This window comes from Alligator sinensis, unplaced genomic scaffold (assembly GCF_000455745.1).
Source record: "Alligator sinensis unplaced genomic scaffold, ASM45574v1 scaffold588_1, whole genome shotgun sequence".
Taxonomy (NCBI): Eukaryota; Metazoa; Chordata; order Crocodylia; family Alligatoridae; genus Alligator; species Alligator sinensis.
In genome coordinates, this window is record NW_005842244.1 from 1,015,038 (window position 1) to 1,037,503 (window position 22,466).

The 22,466-nt window shown below is 41.0% G+C and overlaps 1 protein-coding gene across 10 annotated transcripts in view; it reads left to right on the top strand.

The window, feature by feature from the left end:
• The window catches only part of PATJ (PATJ, crumbs cell polarity complex component), a 231,990-nt gene that overhangs the window by 68,605 nt on the left and 140,919 nt on the right, over positions 1–22,466 (top strand). For 6 of the 10 annotated variants that reach the window (XM_025208661.1, XM_014521711.2, XM_025208665.1 and 3 more), the window contains 8 exons: positions 5,186–5,395; positions 5,980–6,099; positions 10,070–10,450; positions 13,232–13,337; positions 14,281–14,431; positions 15,338–15,409; positions 16,467–16,644; positions 17,882–17,992. In XM_025208661.1, coding sequence (XP_025064446.1) covers positions 5,186–5,395; positions 5,980–6,099; positions 10,070–10,450; positions 13,232–13,337; positions 14,281–14,431; positions 15,338–15,409; positions 16,467–16,644; positions 17,882–17,992 — 1,329 coding nt within the window. The remainder of the gene's footprint in view (positions 1–5,185; positions 5,396–5,979; positions 6,100–10,069; positions 10,451–13,231; positions 13,338–14,280; positions 14,432–15,337; positions 15,410–16,466; positions 16,645–17,881; positions 17,993–22,466) is intronic. The other 4 variants (XM_025208662.1, XM_025208663.1, XM_025208664.1 and 1 more) reach the window with 4 other exon arrangements.

Genomic DNA, 22,466 nt, shown 5'->3' on the forward strand with positions numbered 1-22,466 from the left:
AGAAGGGTACTTTGTGTCCAAAAACTTGTCTGACATTTGTACTAACTGTGCAGTTGGTCCAGTAAAAGGTATCACAAAAAAACCCAAACCTCCCTCCACCCCACTCCCTCAAAAAAAAAAATCCCTTATACATCTCCTGGATCATCACAGCTACAATGACACTCCAGCCCCTCTGTTAACGAGTATCACTTGGATTCTCCAGCCTGATGGATTGAGGTTCTGTATACGGATTGTACTCCAGGAACTTTCTCCTAAATTAACCTGAGAGTTAATTGGCTGAAAACCTTCAGTAAATATGCTACCAATCATTTTTTGAGATCTCAACATTGGGTTCTGCTACAGTTATGGGTTGGCAAAACACTGGGTTATGCCATCAGCATAACCTAGAGCACACTCCCAGCAGGGGTGGTGCAATCACCATCCCTGGAGGTATTCAAGATGAGGCTGGACAAGCACCTTGTCGAGCCCGGTTGAGCCCAATCACTTCCTGCCCACAGCAGCAGACTGGACTTGATGATCTTATAGGTCCCTTCCAGTTTTTCTGTTCTCTGATTCTAACACGCATGACTCTGCTGACCTGGTATTCGTGAGGCTTGTACCTCGAATGGTGCTGGTTTCCGTAGGAGCCTTCTTACAGCTCAGAACCCAGGTTCACAGAGGGAGAAATTGAAGTGGCCCCTTCTTGACTCTTTGCATTGCTAAATGAATCCAGAACAAATGAGGCTGTGAGAATGAAGAGGCAAATCTGACACACATGTTCCAGGAAATGTGTGGCTTTGATTGGGGATTAAAGGGGGTACTTTGGTTCAATATAATAAAAAATATACTGTGTGTTAAATATGAATATAATGTGACCCCCCTGATACCGGTTTATAGGCAGGCTTGGAACAAAAGTAGGAAAAAAACTAATTACCCCCCCCCCAACACACACACACCCCACCACCACCCCCGTTAAGAGGCATTTGATGGCTAGCTACCGAGACTGAGATATAGTGTGCACTACAGTTGACTCGTATCTGTTCAGTTGTTGCACATATAAAATGCACCACATCACTTTTGTTGCAGTTTCTTTCCATAAAGGGCCCCAGGAGGTTTTTCTTCCTCTTCCTAACTTTGCTTTTTTCTTTCTTTCTTATGAGGAATATGACTGTACAAGTGCATTCACATTAAACAGCTCAAGCTGAAGTCATGCCAGATCCAGATATAAGACAGTGGGCTTGCAATTTGATTGAACTGATTAGTTTCTCCCTTAGGGGAATGTTTTAACCCTAATGTGTTAGGATTATAACTCCTAGCCTATCATCCCTATCTTAGCCTAACTAAATGAGCCTTTATCTGGGAGTCACCAGCTGAAATCCAGACCAAAAGTCATTATCATCTTGTGGTGTCATATATGAAATGAATCAAGAGCATCAGGATGCGTAAAACCCACCATAATTAGCGCTCTTTGGAAACTATAGTAGAAGGACCGAGGAGGTGACTCCTACAGCGCCCCAAGACCCCTTCTCAGAGCAGGGTGAGGAAACCCACCATGGCCATTGCCTGCTCCTCCTCTGGCTAACTGCAAGGCTTCAGCATGCACCACCCACAACCTACCTTTAGCCATATATATATATATATATATATATATATATATATATATATATAAAAAAGCATTTTATTATTCGCAGCCTACTAAGGCACAAATGTGAATTAAAATGCCTTACTATATACTATTGGCAAGCATTGTTATTCCTTCTGGATTTGTTTGGCATTTACTTTAGAGTTAACTCATGCATAACAGCGTTTCATTAGTAAATACTGTTTTTATTGTTAAAAAGTTAGATGCAAACCTAGGATTTTGGATAAAATCTGGCCTTTCACATTTTAAAGCATATTTATTTTTATTTAAGTCTTAAAGTAATAGCTTTGTATATCAGGAAACAATGTTGGGGGCAAGCCTTGTGGCATTTTATGTTGTGATTCATGGTTATTGGTGACAAACTATTCAGCTTCTCTACAGGACTTTGGTTTCCAACTGATACATCTCTGTCATTGCGTAGTTTTAGATTTCTCTTCTCTTCCTATACAATAGCTCCCTCTGCTTGAAAACATCAGCGTAATTATAACATATGGCAGAACAAGACCCTGTTTTATACTTGTCTGATTGGTGATTTTTATATTATTATTATTATTATTATTATTATTTCTGTTTCGCTCCCTGCTGTTTCCTGTACTGAATGATACACTTACTTGGCTTGCGTAAGGGCAAGTCAGACATCTCAAAATAGTGCTATTAATGCTGTCTTCAAAACATTATCCTGACTCAGTGTCAGGTATCCTGTGAGTCTCCTGGCTATTTCCATGGTAACTATGGGAATAATTGTACTTGGAATATTTTTGACTAAATGAAATTTCTTCAAGAAACATGGTTTTATCACAGCCAAATTGCCTTGGGTTCAATAAAAACTTAATTGAAACTCTAATGAGAGACACTTTCTTTCTAACCTAATGGTTAGGATGCTGGCTTGAAGTGTGGGACACAAGCGATTAAAGTCTGGTGCAGCCTGAAACTGAGTGATCTTCAAGGAAAGTTTTCTTTTGAATCGAACTTTTATCTGGGTCCACATCCTAGGCCAGTGCCCCAGTCACCTGGCCCCTCGCTCACTCGCACTCAACGATGTTGGCAAACTTGCATCAGTTAAGTGTGGGGTTTTTTTGTTAAAAAAACAAACAGGCAAAACCTGGCAGAGCTGTTCTGTAAATGCAGTGACGACCGTAAAACAGTTCTGATGTTGCCAACAATTCTCTCTTCAGGAAACCAGAATATATGCAGTTTTTGATGGCATAAGCTGTGCCGAAAGACCAGGAATGCATGCTGGTGCAATTATACGTACAAAGCCTTTTTAACATAGACAATGATTCGCCCCCTCGCTTCAGAGCCGGACATTTCCAAACAATTCCCTTTTCACAAAACCAATCCAAAGGTTTTGTTTCAAGGCAGAGTGAAAAGAAATGGAGAAACCTCCAAAGCAAATGTGAAAAGGGGTTTCCATGTTCTAGTTGACTGCAATCAGGATTGTTAAATGTGGATCTGTTTTACACCTGGGTTTTCTAGTTGAGATGGGCCAAGGCTGCAGCACTTTGTTTACAAGGAGCAGGTGCAATCTCTGCAGGGTCCCCACACACCAAATCTCCAAAAATATATACAGCCTTTCAATACTCTGAAACCTTTCTAAATTTGCCTTTTCATTATTTTTAGAGAGACTGGTGAGCCCCCCTGAGCCCCTTCTCTAATGTCATAGGTAGTTTATTTGGGGTGTTTTTATTCGGGGTGTCTTTGCATGGTGGGAATGGTTTGGCATTTAAAACAAGTGAAATCTTTTGGTGGTTTTCTATCCTGAAGCTTCTTGCCAGAGCTGCAGTGTGAGTGCAAGTCTCAGGCATGCTGGCAGACTTGAGTGAACAGTGCCTCAGGGCCCACAAAAGAGACCTGATTACACGTCCCGTATTCATGCGGGAAAAGACTCGTGTAGGACAAGGGTGGCTAGTATATGGGAAGCATCTGAAATGGAGTCGGAAGCGGAGCGTGGAGGAATTAGTTTAATTTATCTTAGCCCGGTCCTGCTTCAGGCTGGTTCTTAAACTGATTGACTTATCTCTAACTTCTGTCTTTTCCTGACCTTATTACCTTCCTCCCCACTCGCCCCCCTCCATTTTTCATAAAGTTAATTGTTCCTTTTAGAAGCATAGCATGCGCGCAGTTGCATGCAAATAAAACAGATTTAGAAGAAGGTAGTTTAGCTTGAAGACTTGAAGATTCAGATGTTAGGAAGTGCGATATTATTATGGCCTGTGCGATCTTTGCCCTACCCCTTTGTGCAGCCATCATGTGCATTGAATTGGGTAGACGTTCCAAGGGAAAAAATGCAAGCTTATGTAGCCTGTATATACCTAACATACCTGTAGACATGCACACAAGGACAATTACAGAGCTCTATGGGTTCTAGAGAGAGAGCAAGAGCATGCACCACAATCTTAAAATAAAATTGCTCCTGAATTTGCAATTAGCTTTTATAATAATTAGTATATGACTTTTTTCTATAGATATTCTGCTACCTTGTAATGATTAAAATCTTGACCACTATATTGGACCGAAGATGAATTTTTAAATGGTTAAGTGTTAGATGAAACTGGTACATCATATATAAATTCATGGCGAAAAGTATTGAAAAATACTCCTAAATTGGAATAAGCATCTTCCAAATTATTTTAAGTATCATTTACCCTCCAAAATCTGTCTGCCTTTCTCAGTTCCCATCTCTTCATGCAGTTCTACCACAATTTGTTATCATTACTAGTAATTGTTACGTTTTCCTTTCCTGAGCTGTGGTCTTGTCTTCCCCCTTTTTTTTTTACACTGATGGTATGGACAGATGAACAAATTATACTGAATTAAAGGAAGGTGAGTGGAAATCACTGTGCATCAGCTGTTTCACAGTAACAGTTTTTGTCCAGTTCTGTCCTGTCATAGGATTGTAGCCCTGTGTCATTCAGAATCGAGCTGCCGCAATTTAGCATCTACTTACTTTGGGATAGGAGCAGATACACAAAGTAATTACTGTGAAACAGCTGGTACATAGCAATCTCCCTCTTAACTCAGTTAACTCCCCCTCTTAATATGTTGATCTGTCCATATCCGCAAAGCTTTTAGGGAGAAGGGAATTTGTCATTTTAAATGAATGCCCAGGTAAAATAATAGTTCTATACTTTATAGTACAATAATTTCTACAAATGTACATAACTAATATAAAGAAGGATTTTTTAAAAATACATTTTAATTGACCTGAAAAGCGGAAAGTGGGAGGTTATTTCTATAGATTTACATCAGAATGGGGAGGAATGCAGGACTGTGAAAGAGCCAAGAGTCACTGCTGCTTTTCCATCTGCACCTTGGCTTGGCCTCTCCTTCACTTGAAAGAACTGCTTTGGGAAGGCACAAATCAACCAGCTCAGGATCTGGATTTATTAACCTGTTGGCATGCTACAGAATCCATTTTCAGGTTGTTAAGGTGGTTTGTCTTAGAGGACAAGTCCACTGAACTGTCTGGTGTGTGTGAGCTCCTAAGTGTATGATAGATGATGACCACTGAAAATAAATAACATACCATATGTATGCCTTTTTTTCATGTGGTTGTCTTTTCAGGATCCCTTAGATCCAACGCGAACCGCCATTGTGATCAGCTCTCTGGTAGCGGGTGGTGTAGCTGAACGTGGGGGTGAATTGCTACCAGGAGACCGCCTGGTTTTTGTAAATGAGAAATATTTGGACAACAGTACGCTAGCAGAGGCAGTAGAAGTGTTGAAATCTGTGCCCCTGGGTATGGTTCGCCTTGGCATCTGCAAACCTTTGATGGTAAGATTGATTTTAACTTGTTCTGTGTAATGCTGATGGTGACATGAATAAATGGAATCTGTGTGCATAGCAGTTGAACATTTGCTTAAGTCCATCACTGAAGAGTGCACTTAAATTCAAATGTTGAAGTGGATGAGACGTAGGCGTATGCTTGAAGGTAAGTACAAGGATTCTTTCTGGAATTGAGGTTGTAGAACAACTATGACTGCTCGTTTGAGACTGCTGCTCCATTCTTCAGCGGTTTAACTGTATATTCCTGTAAAGTAAAGCAGCACCTGCTAGGAGAGAGATGCTGATAAAGGAGTGGTGAAAGGTGAAAGTAACCAGGTTCTTAAATACAATCTGGCCTTTCTATAAACGTATTGTTGTACATATTCTGAGCCAATGCCTTCTTTTCTTGTTTCTGTATTTTTATGAAGGCCGGTCTTTATCTTTTCAGTTTCTCTTTCCTTCCCTGTCTCCTTAGCCTCTGTGGTTATTTTCTGCCACTTCTCAACATCCCAACTTTTTATTTTAAGAATACTGGGCCTTTTTGCTTTCCTTAAAATATTTTAATGCTAATGTAAATTTGATGGCCTTTCTAGGGAGAGAGCAATGAAAAACAGAACACTTGCACTGTGGATCCCAGCACTGTCAAAGGCAGCTATGGATCTCCAGCACCCATGGATGATTTTCATTCATCAGTAATACTTGAGGCACCACAGGTATTTGGCTGTTGCCCTTCATTCTTCTTACTTTTATGTAAGCAGAAATCCAGTTTCTAAAATAATAATTTAAAAAATGATGTGTCCTTCAGACATGATGGCAATTACAAGGTTTCCCTCTGCGGTGTTGGGGCGGAAATAAGTCTTGGATAAAACATGTTCTGTGGCTAACGTTCTCCCTCTAAAGTAGACCCTAAGGGCTGAGTCTTCTTGTGGGCTAATACATACATAATACCTGCTTACGTGGTTACTGGACTACCATGCTGTCTCACTTATTATATTAAAATGCTTTGTGTTCCCTTGAATAATACCTTGAAATTCTAGCTCTACTATTAACAGGGAAAGAAGCTAAGAGAGAGGGATAAGAGAGAAGGATGTGGAAGGAAGAGGACTTTTTTAAAGTAAAAGCAGATTGGTGGTTAGGGCAGTAGCAGAGAAGTCACTGCTCTGTCAGAATTTCTGTACAGCCTTGGGCTAGTCTTCTAACCTTTCCATGCCTCAGTTCTTTTTAAGGAGATGCTCTTCTCCCCATTTTATGTTCTCACAGTGGTGTAGTAAGTGCCAATCCATGAATGACTGGAGGAGCTCGGTTATAGTGGTAAAAGGGACCATAAAGTACCTGAAAATGAGAGAGATTGATATTGTGCTGCTTTTGCCTGAAGATTTCAAAATGCCTAACAACCATGAATGAATGAACCTTAGCAACACTGCACTAAGAAACATGGCATTATAAGGATTATTCTTAAAGATTGTGAAATCAAGGGTAAGGACCGTCACATACAGAACTCTGCAGAGGCAAATTAAATCCCAGATTTCCTGGTTCCTAATCTTGCCTTTAACTACGACCAAATAATAAAAGAAACAGTATAGTGTATGCCACTTAAGAGGTGGGTATGTATACTGTATAAAAAAAATATGGACTGAGCGCTGCAACTAATGGGTCTTGAAATGCAACATGATGATGAGATTACATTTATTTGTAGTTGTTGGGTGCAGTAGGGCAGTCGCTGGAGGATCTGATGGACCAACCTGTTTCTCTGTTTTCCCTTTGGTTAAAATATTATTAGTTAAGCCCCCCTAAATAAAAGTATTTCAACTGAAACTGCTGTTGCTTCAGTAGCAAAATGGTCAGTTTGTTTAAAATACTGCTGAGTGTATTTGCTGCATCTTATTTATGATGACTTAATAATAGCTCACAGATGCACTGTAAAATTTCCATACTCTTAATATGCTATATCTTCAAGTTCAAGGAAGGAGTAAAATGTAGTTGGATTTTGTACTGTGTTTTATGAGGCAATATAGTAATGGCAGGAGGTTATTAGCTTTAAAAAAACTCAACATTTTGAACATTATGATAGTGCACTTTACCAGCATGTTTTCAATATTTCCTATTCCATTTGTAGTCAGTTACTGCAGTGCAGTAACTTCTAAGAAAAAAAAAAATATACACAAAAGGTTGAGTTTATGCATACATATACATATACGCATGCATGCATTACTGGGTTTGGTCTGCTATTGTATGTAACAATGCAGTTGATGCCTTTCAACAAAGTATAGTGCTCTGCCCCCCCGCCCCCTCGCTCAGGGACCCAGAAGGCACCAGTCACCGAATTGAGGAGGTGCGGGGGGATCCCCCCCCACGTGCTTCCCAGCAGACCCGGAAGTAGACTGGAAGTGCTTCTGGTCCACTTCTGGGTCTGCTGGCGAGCGCGCTGGGGAGTCCCCTGTGCTTCTGTGGGACACTCCATCCATCACAGCATTCACAAGCCCCTGCTACCTAGAGGTATATAGAAAAAACATTTAAAGCTGTCTGTATGTCTGAATCTCCGAATCTTTCTGAATCTCTCCAAATCAATTCGGAGAGTTCTGATTCGATTTGGAGAGATTAAAGGGTCCTCTGATTCGATTCGGATTTGGAGACTCGGCCACCAAATCGGGTCAAATCTCCACTGAATCAAATTGGGGACCGAAGCTTCGCACAGTCCTAGTAACTGTCATTATATCTGGCTGCCTGAATGGGACCAGCTACTCATTTATGGCTGAGTTGCCTATGGTTGCCTTCAGTGCATAACCTGAGCTGGATTCCAGTTAGTGCCTTTGGAGCTTCAGCCTTTGGAGCCTTCAGTCTTTAGCACTTTGCCACTGTGTCTTGCACATTGACAGTGCAGGACACAGTGGCAAAATAGTTAACACATGAAAAATGAAATGAAACAAGGCAGAGCCTAAGAGAACCAGATTTAAAAAAAAAAAAAAAGAACTAGAATACCAGTTAGAGGGACAAGTCAAGGCAACAGACCCAGTAGGCAATTGGGTGCCAGTGCCTACAAAAAAAAACGTCCCTACATGTGATGTTGACCAATATTGTCTCATTGTTCCACCATTTGTCTGCATGTATCTGTTGTCTTTTGCTTAGATTGCTTTGGGATGGGGACTAATGTCTTGTCTTGTTCCGGTTGTATAGTGCCAGATTCTATTCTACTTAGATTATGTATCCAAGTGTGATCTATTTCCAGTCTCTTTGAGTTCTTGAAATCCATTAATGCGAAGCATAGCTGAATCCTCCTGTTGTCTATGCATTCTGACTTAATCCTAAGGCTACCGTGGTAGACGTGTTAGTGTTTTTTGGGGGACTTGAGCAGTGTGGAGTTGGATCACATTTAGATGCACAGTAGATGTAGAATGGGACCCACAGTACCTTGTCTGATGGGATCGTGGTCCTACAGTGTGACAAGTTTTCTAGGTAATATAATAATACAAAAATTAAATATTCACAATGAATTTGGGAGGAGAAAGGAAGAATAGGGTACCAATTCGTTGGTTTTAGCTCAGTGTTTAGCTGTCTTGAGTACAGTAGGAGAGGGTACACACTGGTGCTCTTACTGAGACAGAGAAAAAGGCAGGGTTTCATCGTGAGCGAGCTTTGCTAGCAGTTGTATGTAGTGGGAGTCATGGCTTTCAGACTCACCTGCACAAAACAATTAAAATAGGTGCTGGCAGGCCCCTGCCTTGAGTTCAGTTACTTTTTTGAGTTAAATGTTTCTCCTTCCTCTTATTTCTGTGATGTCCTTTCATTAAAAATCAACATCCCATCCACCAGAGTAGGTTATGTCTGCCCCGCTGAGTCACTGACGTGTACTCTACTGGGGAAGATGTGATCGCAGTGTGCGCAGGCATACATGAGAACTTTTGAGCTAGCTAGCACGGTTAACAATGAAGATGGGGATTGAACAAACTTCTGTATTGGCTTACCAAGCCTGTTGGTGAGGACACTAAATATGTATCCCAGCTCTTGGAGCCTATGTTGCTGTGTCTTTACTGCTGTCATTCCCTGTGTTACCTTCGGTACAGCTGTCCACCCTGCTGCTAACCCTTCCCTTGCATGACAAATATACTTTAGTGGTTCAGAATCAAGGTAAGAGGTTTGATGTTTTTGAACTTTGGGATTCGTTTATTTTATTAATTGAATGACCGTATAGAATGAGAGCAACAGAGAGAGTATTTGAGTGCCCTCACTGTTTCATACGGAGGCTTCCTGAAAGCATCCCTGTTTGACTGATTTTACTTTGAAAAGTGTCCATGTTTGGATGGCTGACTAAGTCCAGAGTAGAGTGCTACTTCCATTAGATTTACTTAGATTTTTTCCTGTAGTTCTTTAAAAATATTGTCTCGCAGTTCCTGTTCTCCAACTTTAACTCAGGTTTGCTTTTTGTACAGATCGAGCAGTAGCTGAGCTGCTTCAAATTTCACTTCTTTCTTTAAAAAAAAATCTTGTGTCTATTTTCTGTATAAAGCCAATAATTTAGAGCAAGCTTTAGGGGTCTAGTATTACTTCTTTTAGTAAAGTGTGAAAGCTATAAGGTACTGTTTTAAAAACCAGAGGTTGTAATTTTTAAATGTGCCTAGCATAAAACATAACCTAAAGAGAGCTAGCAGGATGTATGGTGTGAAATCTATATTATGTTTTATGCAGGGTTTTAGAGATGAAACACCCTTTAAAGAAGAAGTTGTTGATGAACCAGTTCTGGATCTGAGGAGGTCCCTTCAGCTACCTCAGAATGAATCGGACAGTGAGAGAGAGTCCTGGGAAATGCATGAATTTCTGAAGCCTGCAATAGAAGAAGTTGGTGAAGAACAGGAAATGTTAGTGGATGATGAGTATGATGTGGACTTGAACATTTTTAGGTACAACTCATCATATGTAAAGGAAACAACTCCACCTGTAGAGGAGAACCTGAGCCCTACAGGACAGTGGGTAAAGCTACTTGAGCCAACTGAAATACAAGAATTAAGTTCCACACTTGCCATAAGTGCTAATCAGACCCCACAGTATCCGTATGATGATGAGCAAATGGTAAGAAATGGTATCTTACATCTCAATCATGCCTCAGGGGCAACTTTATCTGTACACTGTCCTGTTGAAGTCCAGCTCTGCATTGATGCAGGACTTGCTAGCCGACACCAAAGGTGGATCTGAGCTTGATTCTTGTAACCCTGGGCAGATCCCGGATTTTGAAAAGGGGGTGCATCATCGCCTAGGAGACCCTTTCCCTCAAAACCCTTCCCAAACAGCTCCCTCTGCCCTTCATGGCCCCTGACTGTGGGGCAGGAGGGGGCAGGGCTGTGATTTCTCTTGTTACCTACTGTCCTCCCTCCCCCACAGCATACCTGTAGTTGGCCTTTTTTGCCCTCCACTCTCAACAAATATAAATAGGAAGTTGGGAAGAGTGGGTGGGGGACAGGGGACTTGCTTCAGGCACTTCAGCACCCCTGGGGAGACCAACCTTTCTGGATGCACCCATGCCCGTCTTTATGCCACCCTGGTTGTGCCACTGGTTCAGGTTCCCGCAGGTTCCATCATCTGCTGCAATGAAAGAGAGATCGCAGTAACCTGACTTCTTTGCCTCACCTTTGCAACTGCCTCTTCCCTCCTGCCTCTGCAAAGCTGGGCCTGCCTTCAACTCTGCGCTTCCTCTCCACTCCCCTTTCGGTGCTGATTTTGTCATGGGTTTGAATCCCCTAGGAACAAAGTCATGCAAAAATACTCAGCTTGAGTGAAGGAGCGGGGATCTAAACCTGGCCTGTTGAAACCCAAAAGGCTCTGACCCTGGGGCTAGTAATGCAGTGAGGATGCAGTTTCTCAAACTGCAAATCTTCTGTGAAGCTCAAGTATTGATTTGCAGTGCAACTGCTCTCGTTCAAGGTCTGGCTAACTCGGGAGGAGATCACTGCTCAGTGTTGACTTGAACTGGCATGTCAAATTATGCAAAACTAGCTTGATTTTCTCTTTTGACAGGCTAACTTGTTTAATGGATAAGGGCAATTCAATGGACATAATATCCCTGGACTCTATTAAATTTTGATGCAGTCCCACATGCCATTTTCATAAGTAAGATAGAGAAATACAGTCTAGATAGAACCATCATGAGGTGGATATGTAACTGGTTGAATATCTGCAAGCAAAAATTATCTGTTAATGGATTGATATCAAATTGGCAGGAGGACTCAAGTGGTTCTACTGGGGTTTTCGAGTCACTGTTTTAACATTTGTATTAATAACTTGGGTGCAGGAATACACAGAATAATAATCATATTTGCAGACACAAGACTGTTGCAAACACTTTGAAGGATAGAATTAAATTTGAAAGGAACCTTAATAAGTTGGAGAACTGAATAGTAGGTAACAGATGCTACACAAAAACAGGTGGGGAAAACTGAATGCACAAATACAGAATAGGGATAATTGGCTTGGCAATATCACTAGGGATTATATGGTAGATCACATGAATCAGCAGTGTGTTGTCAGGGAAAAAAAGCAAATGCAATTTTGGGTTGCAGTCACAGAAGCACTGTATGCAAAATGATTGTACCACTCTATTGGGTGGTGATTATGCCTCAGCTGGAGTACTATGTCCATTTTTTGGCACTGAATATTAAGGAGGATTTAGAGAAATTGCAAAGGATCTAGAGGCAAGTGTTAATGACAACAAAGGAGTTGAACAAAAGCTGTAAGAGGAGCTAGATATATTTAATGTGGTGAAAAAAACATGAAAGAGGAAAATGATAAGTTTTCAGATATCTGAAAATCGGCCATACATTTCAAGGAAGAGAAAGGGAGAAAAAATACTTTGCTTTAGACAGAGGGCAGGAAAAGAGGCCTTGGGTTTAAACTGCAGCAGAGCAGATTTAGATTCAATTTTGGGAAAAAAAATGATGACTGGAAAAGCAGTACAATGGTCAAACCAGCTGTTTAGGAAAGCAATGAAAGTTCATTTGGGGGTTTTCAAGGAGAAGCTGCGAAAGCATCTGTTTGGCCTGGTTTGCTGTTTGGGAACAGCAAATAAAATCTTGCATTTACGCAGGGGACTGATGATAACCGTTGATCCCTTCAAAGCCTATGATGCTGTGAGTGAAGTGAAAACAAGTCCATAGAGATCTAAATGGTAGTTCTACTCAGGGCAGTTGCTTCCTCTAGGATAAAGTAGACCAATGGTTCAGGAAATTATGAGGGAAATGATATAGTGACAGACAAATGATAATGCGTAGGGGAAGAGAGGCAATGAGACAGCATAGGAAACAGCACAGCATCCTCAGATTCACTGAGGCCTTCTTCAAGGATTTTTTCTTCCTCTTTCTGGTGCACCAGATAGAAGGAGAAAACGTGGTTTCCCAATACAAGTCCATTTTCAGATGAAGAAATTGAACAAGAGAGGAATTTAATATCGGAGCTAGGAACAGAACCTTGGAGCTTGCCTTTCTTGTGGTCCTGCACTGTCTTTTGTATAAAAAGATGCCAAAATCCAACTTCCTGTGAACATCCTATTGGGTCTAAAGTATCTTCATTTCCCATAAATGTACATGAAAAAGAACCTTCCCTCCTCCCCGCATTTTCTGTCTAAATTGCAACCAGGTGGAAAAGCACAAAGTTCAATCTATATTTTAATTTTTCGCACATCTTGTTGATGTTATTTCCTAAATGAGCAATTACTGTTTCTTAATTGCCTGAAAAAATAAATATGAAGGTAATTGAAAAAATATGTATGTTTGCTATAAAACCAGTGTTTGTTAAACACTTTTCTAGGTGTCAAAATCAGGATTTTCTCATTGCAATATTTTTTTTTTCTCCTCCATGAAGTATGAAGAAAATCTCAGTAGACATTCACTGTCTTCTGGAGGCGCAGCAGAAAGCAGCAGTCAAAAAGGCATGTTTGATATGGAAATGACCAAGTCAGTAACAAAAGGTAAACTGGATTTAGGTTTGTAAGTGTTTTATGCTTCAATCTCACATTTACACACTCATGTGTATTCTGCATTACAGTTTTTGCATGCGTCTTTCCATTGCAGCAATATTCAAATTAACAGTTAGACAGGGTTAGGATGATGATCTAGCATTCTGGGCACCAGGGGAAGGGCCTAACCTTTCCAGAAGCAGGCACTGGATCTGCTTGCAAGGAGGGACTCTGAGCAGACCCCATACCAAGAGGCCGGTTAGGTCACAAAGCTCACAGCACATGTACAGATTCCAGCAGGAGCTCTGCTGACATGCCAGTGAGCTCTGAGAACTCACTCGCATCCAGGCTCACAAGGGGGTTGTGGCCACATCCCCTTTGGTTGTATGTAGCATATGCGCAATGAGCTGTCTTTACTGTACATGTGCCCCACATCCAAGGGGAATTTGCCTGCATTCTTTTTGCCTGGATGATCCTGGATCCCCCCATGACCAAGACCAAAATGAATGCTGCCCCCCCCGTGACTTCAGCAGGTTCCAAACAGGTGCAAGGGGTTTGTTTTCCAAGTTCTCTCCTCAAGCTTGCAGTGTCTTATTTTGTTTCTAAGCCCTTCTCTCCATTTGTGTCCTATTGTGAAGATCATTCTACTCCATAAAGTTTACCTAAGTTTCACGCAGATTTTGCATCCCTATTACCACTGAAAAATATGTTTGTCCAAAACATAGAGCTGGAGGTAGAGAGAATTTTTTATGCAACAGGAGGGAGGCCCCACTGACATTTAATTTGCCTGCATAAATGATTGTTTTGGGCCTTAGTCACTCATTGCAGCCTGCATATGGGCTTTGGCAGATTTGAGAGCTATACTTCCAAGTATTTTAGTTAGTATAAAGTATTGTTGGCAAATGACAACACTATAGAGACACTTACATCAAGATGCTTTACTGTTTGGATACAGGGCTTCATAATGACTCAAAAAGAGCTGGGTTAGTTGAAGAGTTTGAAGCTACTGACAGGGATGAGCTGAAGGTGGAGAGTTATACTCTTACCAGGAACCAGGAACGTGGGAAAGCTTCTGTTGCTGCTCAGCCTAGAGCAGTGTTGTCCAGGTATGGAGGAATTGCATGATTTACAATTAATTCTTTTAATTCTGTCTTCTTGCTTTGAGTTAGTTGACTGAGAGAGCAGAGCGCACTGTGAACTGTGTATACCTGGAATGCATTGAAGCCAAACCTTTGCCCCTGCATAAACCAAACTTTAGAGTAAACTGAACTTTATAGATGGTCCTGGAGTAGTCAGATGTTCTGAACTCTCACCTGCCAGGCTGCAGGGCACCAATGGAGCTATGTCATGTGAGCTAATGATCCTGCAGTTCTCCTCAGTAGGGATTTGGCTAGTGGATCTGTATTGAGAAAGTTGACTACACAGATGTTCAATCCTCACCTCTAAACTTCTCTTTGAGGTGTTGCAGTGAAAGCTGTTACAGTGCAGAGGGTGATATCCATACAAAAAACTAGAACTCTTCATTCCAAAGTGATAACCTTTTATTAGACCAACTGGGAAATCGCAAGAAAATTGTCCTTTTCTGCAAGCTTTTGGGAGCAAAGTCCCGGTGATATCCTGCTTGTGGGGACTGCATTCAATGCTCCCAATCAGCTCCTCCAGTTCCATTGCAGGTAGACTCATCTGCCATTATTGACTTTCAGTGCAACATCCATATCATTTATAGCATATTCTCAGTAAGTAAAACTTTCTGTATGCCTAGATAGGCATGCAGAATGAGTGATAACACACAATACGAGCAGACACACCAATTTAAACCACGGCATAAAGGCATTTAAATTTGATTTCACTGTCTTATTTTGACTTGTAGGACAACCTACGATCTTGGATACAAGGGAAAAAACTCTTCTTATGAATATGTTAGAATGGCTTTTGTAAATGTCTTGTGCTATGACAGTAGTCTGAGGGGGTTGTGATGTGGAACTAGTGGTTTTGTTTGCTCTTTCTATTAGTGAATTACCTGAGCGAGAAGAAGGAGAAGGAGAAGAAACCCCAAACTTCAGTCACTGGGGACCAGCCCGAACGTAGGTTGACATTTTTATATTATTTTTTCCTGCTTGGGGAATATTTGATACCTGGGGATATTTGATACCTGGGGATTTGAAATCATGAGGGTTGGAGGGGAGGTGTGGCTTGGTTTTTTTATATACAATCCTTACCTTTTTTTATTCTGTGTGAGTTTATTTTCAAGGACTTTTTATTTTAGAATGCTCTAGAATTGTATTATGATAGTTAAGCTCCAGGCTTCATTAAATATTGTGTATTCTTAAAAGATATTTGTTGGAAAAGGATTATATATTTTGTTTATACAGTTGATTTTTAATGAGCTTTCCAACTTTCATGTTGCAGATTAGTTGAAAGTTACTATTCAGCTGTACTGGTCTCTGATATACAAGTCACTCTGCTAATCTTAATGGGATAATTCTGAACTCGCAGAATTTGGCTCGGTCAATAGTGTGTTGAATTTAATTTAATTCCCATCTATTTGCATAATGTTTAAATTGTTGGATTAATACTGTTCTATAGCCGGAATAGCTTTTTTATTTCTGGCATTGAAATAGAATAGAAATTGTGTGAATATTTACACTATGAAAGTTGACTCCCTTCAGTAAACTTATCTGACATTTAATCAGTTGAGGTTTCTGTTTCAGAATTGGTTACTTAAGTTTCATTTTACATCTCCACAAATACATTGGCTACCTGCAGTATTTCCTAAGAACCACGTAAAAACCACTGGATTAAGTATAATCCATGAATAAAATTTCAGCACAAGTAATTGCCCAATACACATCATCTTTTGCTATAACGTAATCACCTTTAGGAGACTTTCATGAGTTCTTTCTGACCTCTGACTGGTATACTTGAGTAACAGTAGCTTGATGAGAGACTTTTTATTATTGATATGAATTCAGCTAGAGGGTAGTGATGGGCCCAAGTTCTGAATGTGAAAAATGAACATTTCTGTGTACATTGCTCTAATAAATTGGTAAAATTCAGAAGTCTAATTTGTCTGTTTGGCATATTAAGTAATCATGTATATTTAAAGCTTTTGAATTATCTGGTGTTGTTTACTTTTTACAGTGTTGAAATCTGTAGAGATCCTCATGTGTCTCTTGGAATCAGTATTGTTGGTGGTCAAACTGTCATAAAGCGTCTAAAGAATGGCGAGGAACTTAAAGGCATCTTTATCAAACAAGTCTTGGAAGACAGTCCAGCTGGAAGAACAAAGGCCCTTAAAACAGGAGATAAAATACTTGAGGTAAAAGTATATACACCTGTTTTCCTGCTTAAGAGTAGAACATACCTTCAATGAGCTTTCTAGGGAGAAAAGTGGTTTGGCATTGAATACATCATACTCTGAGGAGTGCAATCAAATCCTTTTTTTTTTTTTTTTAAGTTCTTGAATATAAATTGCTTGTTTTAACATCCTGTCTCGGCACAGTTAATTACTGGATCTTTTAAAATTAGAATCAAGCAACAGAAAATCTCCTTTTCTTACATTATGTCTTCATAAACTGTTTCATTCATTAATAAGTTATTCCTGTAACAGTTGCATGATTTCGGTGATTCCCCTATCAGATGAATTTTAGGTTACATGTACTCTACTACACGTAGAATCCTCCAGGTGTTAGTAGTTTCCTTTGGCAGGGAGAGAGGGGATTTCATTTTCATATGTGCTACTTTCATTGGATAGTATGCTGTTTTATGGTTCTCCCCAAAATCTAGAAAACTAGTCATTCATGTATGTGCTCTCTTCCCAGATATAGTCTTGGAAATTACTTCAACATACAAATTAGCTTATGCTTAGGTAAAGTAAAAGATTTTAGTGATACCAGATATTCTCTAACTTTATTTCTGATGGTTCTACATGAAAATATGGTTCTGAGTAAAGATATTAATGTGCTTTTAATGCTCAACATTGAATATTATACCATTAATATGCCTGCTCCTTTAAAAAATTATTAATATTGTGTGCTTCTGTATAGCAAACTATTTGCTGACTTCTTCTGTTGTGCTATGTTATGAACTTCACAGTGTATAAATGCATATGTTCTTTTTAGGCAGACAAGGTTCCTTGAGTGAATTTGATATCTTTTATTAGACCAACCCAAATAGTTGGAAAATATTTATTAAGCAAGCTTTTGGGTTCAAAAACCCTTCGTCAGGCTAAGGAAGCTTCAGCAGTTGGTGTGTGCTCTTCCTGGAAGGGATGAAAAGTAAAGAAGCCGGGGGCTGGGCTGGGGAGTCAGTTCCATCCAGGAAGAGCACACACCAACTGCTGAAGCTTCCTTAGCCTGACGAAGGGTTTTTGAACCCGAAAGCTTGCTTAATAAATATTCTCCAACTATTTGGGTTGGTCTAATAAAAGATATCAAATTCACCCAAGGAACCTTGTCTGCCTATGCCCTTAGACCAACACGGCTACAACCTAAACCCCTGCAACATGGAAGATATGTTCTTTTTAGTAATTTATGAAAATGAATTCTGTTTGTTAGGTGTCGGGAGTAGACTTACAAAATGCCACGCATGAGGAGGCAGTTGAAGCTATCAAGAATTCTGGGAATCCTGTTGTTTTTGTTGTTCAGAGTTTGTGTAGCACTCCAAGAGTGAGTTATCCTTTTTATTCTTCTCTCAAAACTTAATACCTCAGCAATGTGTCTCGTTTGAAACCTAGTCAGATTTCTTTCAGCGAGATCTGGCCATGACTGCAGTTCTCTTTGTACGCCCTGTATGTCAGAATTTCCATTCCGTTAATGTAATTACTACTTTGGATTGATTCTGGTCTTGGATACTCTAGTGTAAGTCCAAAGAGCTCTATTGATGAGCAGAACCAGACCACTTGGCGCTTATGCCAATGTTGTGGAATCTGGGCCCTTGTGTTTTATTTCATTTGTACCGATGGTCTAAAGATACTTCCTATTAATCAACTTTTTTAATACTGTGTAATGTAACTTGATTTTAAAATACCATCCTCCATATGAACTGCATCCCAGAAGGCTTAAAATGTAATTATGAGGATCAGTAATAATTATCTGAGAGAAAGGAAAAGCTAAGAGATTCAAGCACCACTGAATTTTCCAGGCTGAGACAAGAAACCTCTCAGTCTCCTGGTAAGGAACAACAGTTATTATAATCAACCCTCTCAGACTGTCATGCAGTGCAACCCATTAACCACAGCCATGAAAGATCTGGCCCCAAAATGTCCACTGTTTTTCCAGGCACTAGAGTCTCTGATGCTGAGTGCTCACAGCTCCCATTGACCATCAGGAATTATGGAAATTCAGGTCTTGTTTTCTGTGGTGAGATTCTCAAAAATAGAGGTCATGGTACACATTCAAGAGAATCATGTAAGGGGTTGATGTTTAAATCATGTAAGGGTTTCCAGCAAGTCAGTGGCCAAGGTTGGACTGGTATCCAGAATGCCTGTCTTCAGTATTGATGACTGATCTGGCAGTTAATTCATGCAAAAAGAAGTTGATGAAAATTGGCTTATTCAACATTAAGTGCTTCTAATAGCTAGCTGTTTACCATCAGCAGTAGTTAAATTGTGGCTTTAGCAATATTTCTGTATCTAACACAAGGAACACTGCAAAAAAGGTATATGTGCATATCTTGGTGCTTAAATATCTCTTTGTTGAAATGGTACTTACTGCACCAGTCATAAATTTCTCTGCTATCTCTTTTGATCTATAATGAAAGACTCACGTATTGGTTTAGAATGGGAAGCATTGTGTTTATGCATCAGGGATTCATCCAAAGTGCAGTTTTCAGAATACTTGGAGTGTCATTTCCACAGCTTTTGTATTTATTAATAATTGCTGTTGCTTGCTCTGGGATGGTATATATATATATATGTTTCAAACCAGTAACTCGCATAGCATTTATATTCCCCTCTGAGTCTTAACTATATTGTCACAGTAAAATGCCATTCTTATGTTTTGAAAAACACAGCACTTTTATGTACCTTACTGGGCACATCTACATGCCACCCTATGGCAACATAGCAATGCGCTATGTTGCCATACAGCGCACTATGGCAACATAGTGATTATGTGGGTTCATACATAATTGGCAGTAATATTACCGTAGTTCCGCATTCCCCTGTTGTAGCGCGCCATTATGGCAATGTAGCAGCAAAATCTAATCATGCACTGTGTGCACGGCACAGTAGGGGCAGTCACTGCACCATGCCTTAGTTACTGCTTCCTTTTGGAGGGAAGGAAGTACTAAAAGAAAGTACAGTACTAAAACACAGTGCTGTAGCAATGTTGCTGTACAGTGATGTGTAGACACGCACACCAACAAAAATGTTCTGAATTATTTTAATTGACAAATATAATATAGTAAAGAATTATACATTCTTGCTTATTATGAAACATTTAAAAACACTGATCAACTTTAAGCAATTCAAGAAGCTCAGGCCCTTACTTAATCAGGAGTCAATAAGGTATGTGTGAGTGAGTGTTAAAAAAGTATTGGCTAAACTGGTAACACTTAATCTTATTGGATCCTGTTTTCGGTTGCTTACAACTTTATCAGTCCTTAAGCATTTGTGTTGGAATTTTCCATTTTGGGGGCCGGGTGTGGATTGAATATTTTGGAAAATTTCCTGCAAAATGTTTCAGCCAATTCCAAGAATTAGACTAGAGGAAACATGCATCATTTAGCCTATGTTACAATCTCTCAATCTGTTTTGAGCAACTTGAACACCTCCACAGAGCAGGGACATGGCATTTGTCAAGTGGGTGACATTTATGTGAGAGATGGCTTTCTCCTGGGGCCTGTGGACAGATATGCAAGGAAGGGATGAAGAGAGTGGGCCTAGCTTGGCCAGGAGGACAGGGAATCAAGGGGGAGGCATTAAGTGAACAAGGAGCCTGGAAGAAAAATGAGGGCTGGGAGTTATTAGGGGATGGAGGATAGGGAGACAGGGGAATGGCTGTGCAAGCAGCATGAGAGTAGGCTGAAAAGTGAAGTAGAAACTGAGACTAAGGAGAATGTAATGAAGTTGAGAATACAGGACTGAGACAGGGATAAGTTGGAGGGTGGCAGAAGGGGTCGTTCTTATGGGGAGTGGGCAGAAGAATCTGTGCCTACTAGACTTCCTGCCCCGTTAGAGCCTCTAGAGATTCCTGCCCATGTCCCAATTCCTTTTCTGTGAACAGCTGTAAAACACATTGGCAAAGCTCCTTATCATCCTCTATTGCTGGTTCCCATAGAGGATGACTACCTACTTCTGCTACTATTGGTACTTCAGAGATTTTTAGGGGAGGGAAACCCTAAAAGTTCTGACTCTTCTAATGAACTGAGAGGTATCTTGATGCCACATGATGGAATTTATTTTTCCAGTTCACTTTTTAAAAAAAAAACTTGGCAATTACTTACATGCTACGTTGTTATGCTGCAGATCAGGCACGCAAAGCTTAGGAAGAGTGCAGTGTGCCTGTGTAACATGAATCTAGCCCTTTTGCATATGCAGTGTGATGCAGTCTTTAATGCAGATTAATATTCTGATTTCTACTGGGGCCATGTCCGAATTGGTGCAGAGGATAGACTGGGTGTGGGGTTGTGTAGTAAAGGAGACTTGACATTTCATGAGGAAGCTGGAAATCATGTGGTAAGTAAAGCAGGGGATTGCAGCAAGAGAAAAAAGCTGTTGAGTGCTGCCTTGGAGATCTAGATTTCATACCAGTCAGCAAGCTGCTGAGGGTACTTCTGTACTGTACTGTACAGCTTGGATGCTGGGATACCCTTGCACAGGCCAGAACAACCAGCTTCTGCAAACATGCTCCAAACCTGGAAATACATTCATGGGACATCTCTGGACTTGATGCCAAACATGTTGGGTACTGTGGTCTGGAAAGCAGCAGAAGCAGTATGCTGTAGAGTAACCCCCCCTGGCCTGGTATAGTCCCACATGTCAAAACATGCAAGTGGGTGCTGAGAGTCATTCCAGGCAGGACATACTGCTGCCACGATGTCATACTGGTGCCATCCTTGGATCCTGCTCGTCTTAAATGGGGCACCCAATATTAATAGAAACGTTTTTGATCTTTAATTTCTCTGCCTCAGTTTACCATCTGTAAAGTAGGGATAACAGCAACTCAAAAATGACACACAGTGAGCAATAGGTATTAAACAAAATACTGAATAGTCACTCAGTAAAGAGCACTGTCACTTTGGTGGCAGTTACCTGGATTACAGGTTTTGGGTAGGTTGGCTAATGATAAAAGTAGGGTAGGTTCCTAGCTGAGATGCAGGACCTCCATCTAACCCAGGAGGTGCACAGCCCGGTGAGCGGGCTGCGGGCGCTCGACCACCTGGGCGACAGTAATCATCACCTGCTGGAATTCACCATCCAGTGCAAGGTGGCAAAGGCCTGCAGCAAGGCAGCAGCCCTAGACTTCAGGAGGGCGGGTTTCAGTGAGATAAGGAGAATAGTCGGGGAGACACTGGGGTCCCGGAGGGGAGGGGCATTGGGTGTCCAAGAAGAGTGGTTGTTCCTTAAGGAGATGATCCTCCAAGCCCAAAGGGAGGTAATCCCATCAAGGATCAAAGGGGGCAAGAGGGTGCAAAAGCCCCATGGCTCACCAAAAGCATCCGGGAACGTCTCCTAGATAAAAAGGAGGCGTACACCCAATGGAAGGGAGGCCATCACCAGGGAGGACTATACCTCTGTTGCTCGGGGCTGTAGGGGGGTGGTCAGGAAGGCCAAGGCAGAGATGGAACTGGGACTGACTAGCTACCTGGATCAAGGACAACAAGAAGTCCTTTTTTACATACATAGCAGGTAAAAAGAAGGTACCGGGTAATGTGGGGCCTCTGCAGGACACGCTAGGAAATCTGGTCATCGCACCAGACAGCAAAGCTAACCTATTTAACAATTTCGTTGCCTCCATTTTCCTGAGCAGGGACCGGGTTGCCTCCTGCCACCAGGATCCCCGATGGTCCCAGGGGAGGCGCACCCAGGCCTAGGGGCAGTGAGGATCTAGTCAGGGAACTTCTGGAGGGACTGGACGTGTTTAAATCAGTGGGTCCTGACGACCTCCACCCCAGAGTGCTGAGGGAATTAGCAGAGGT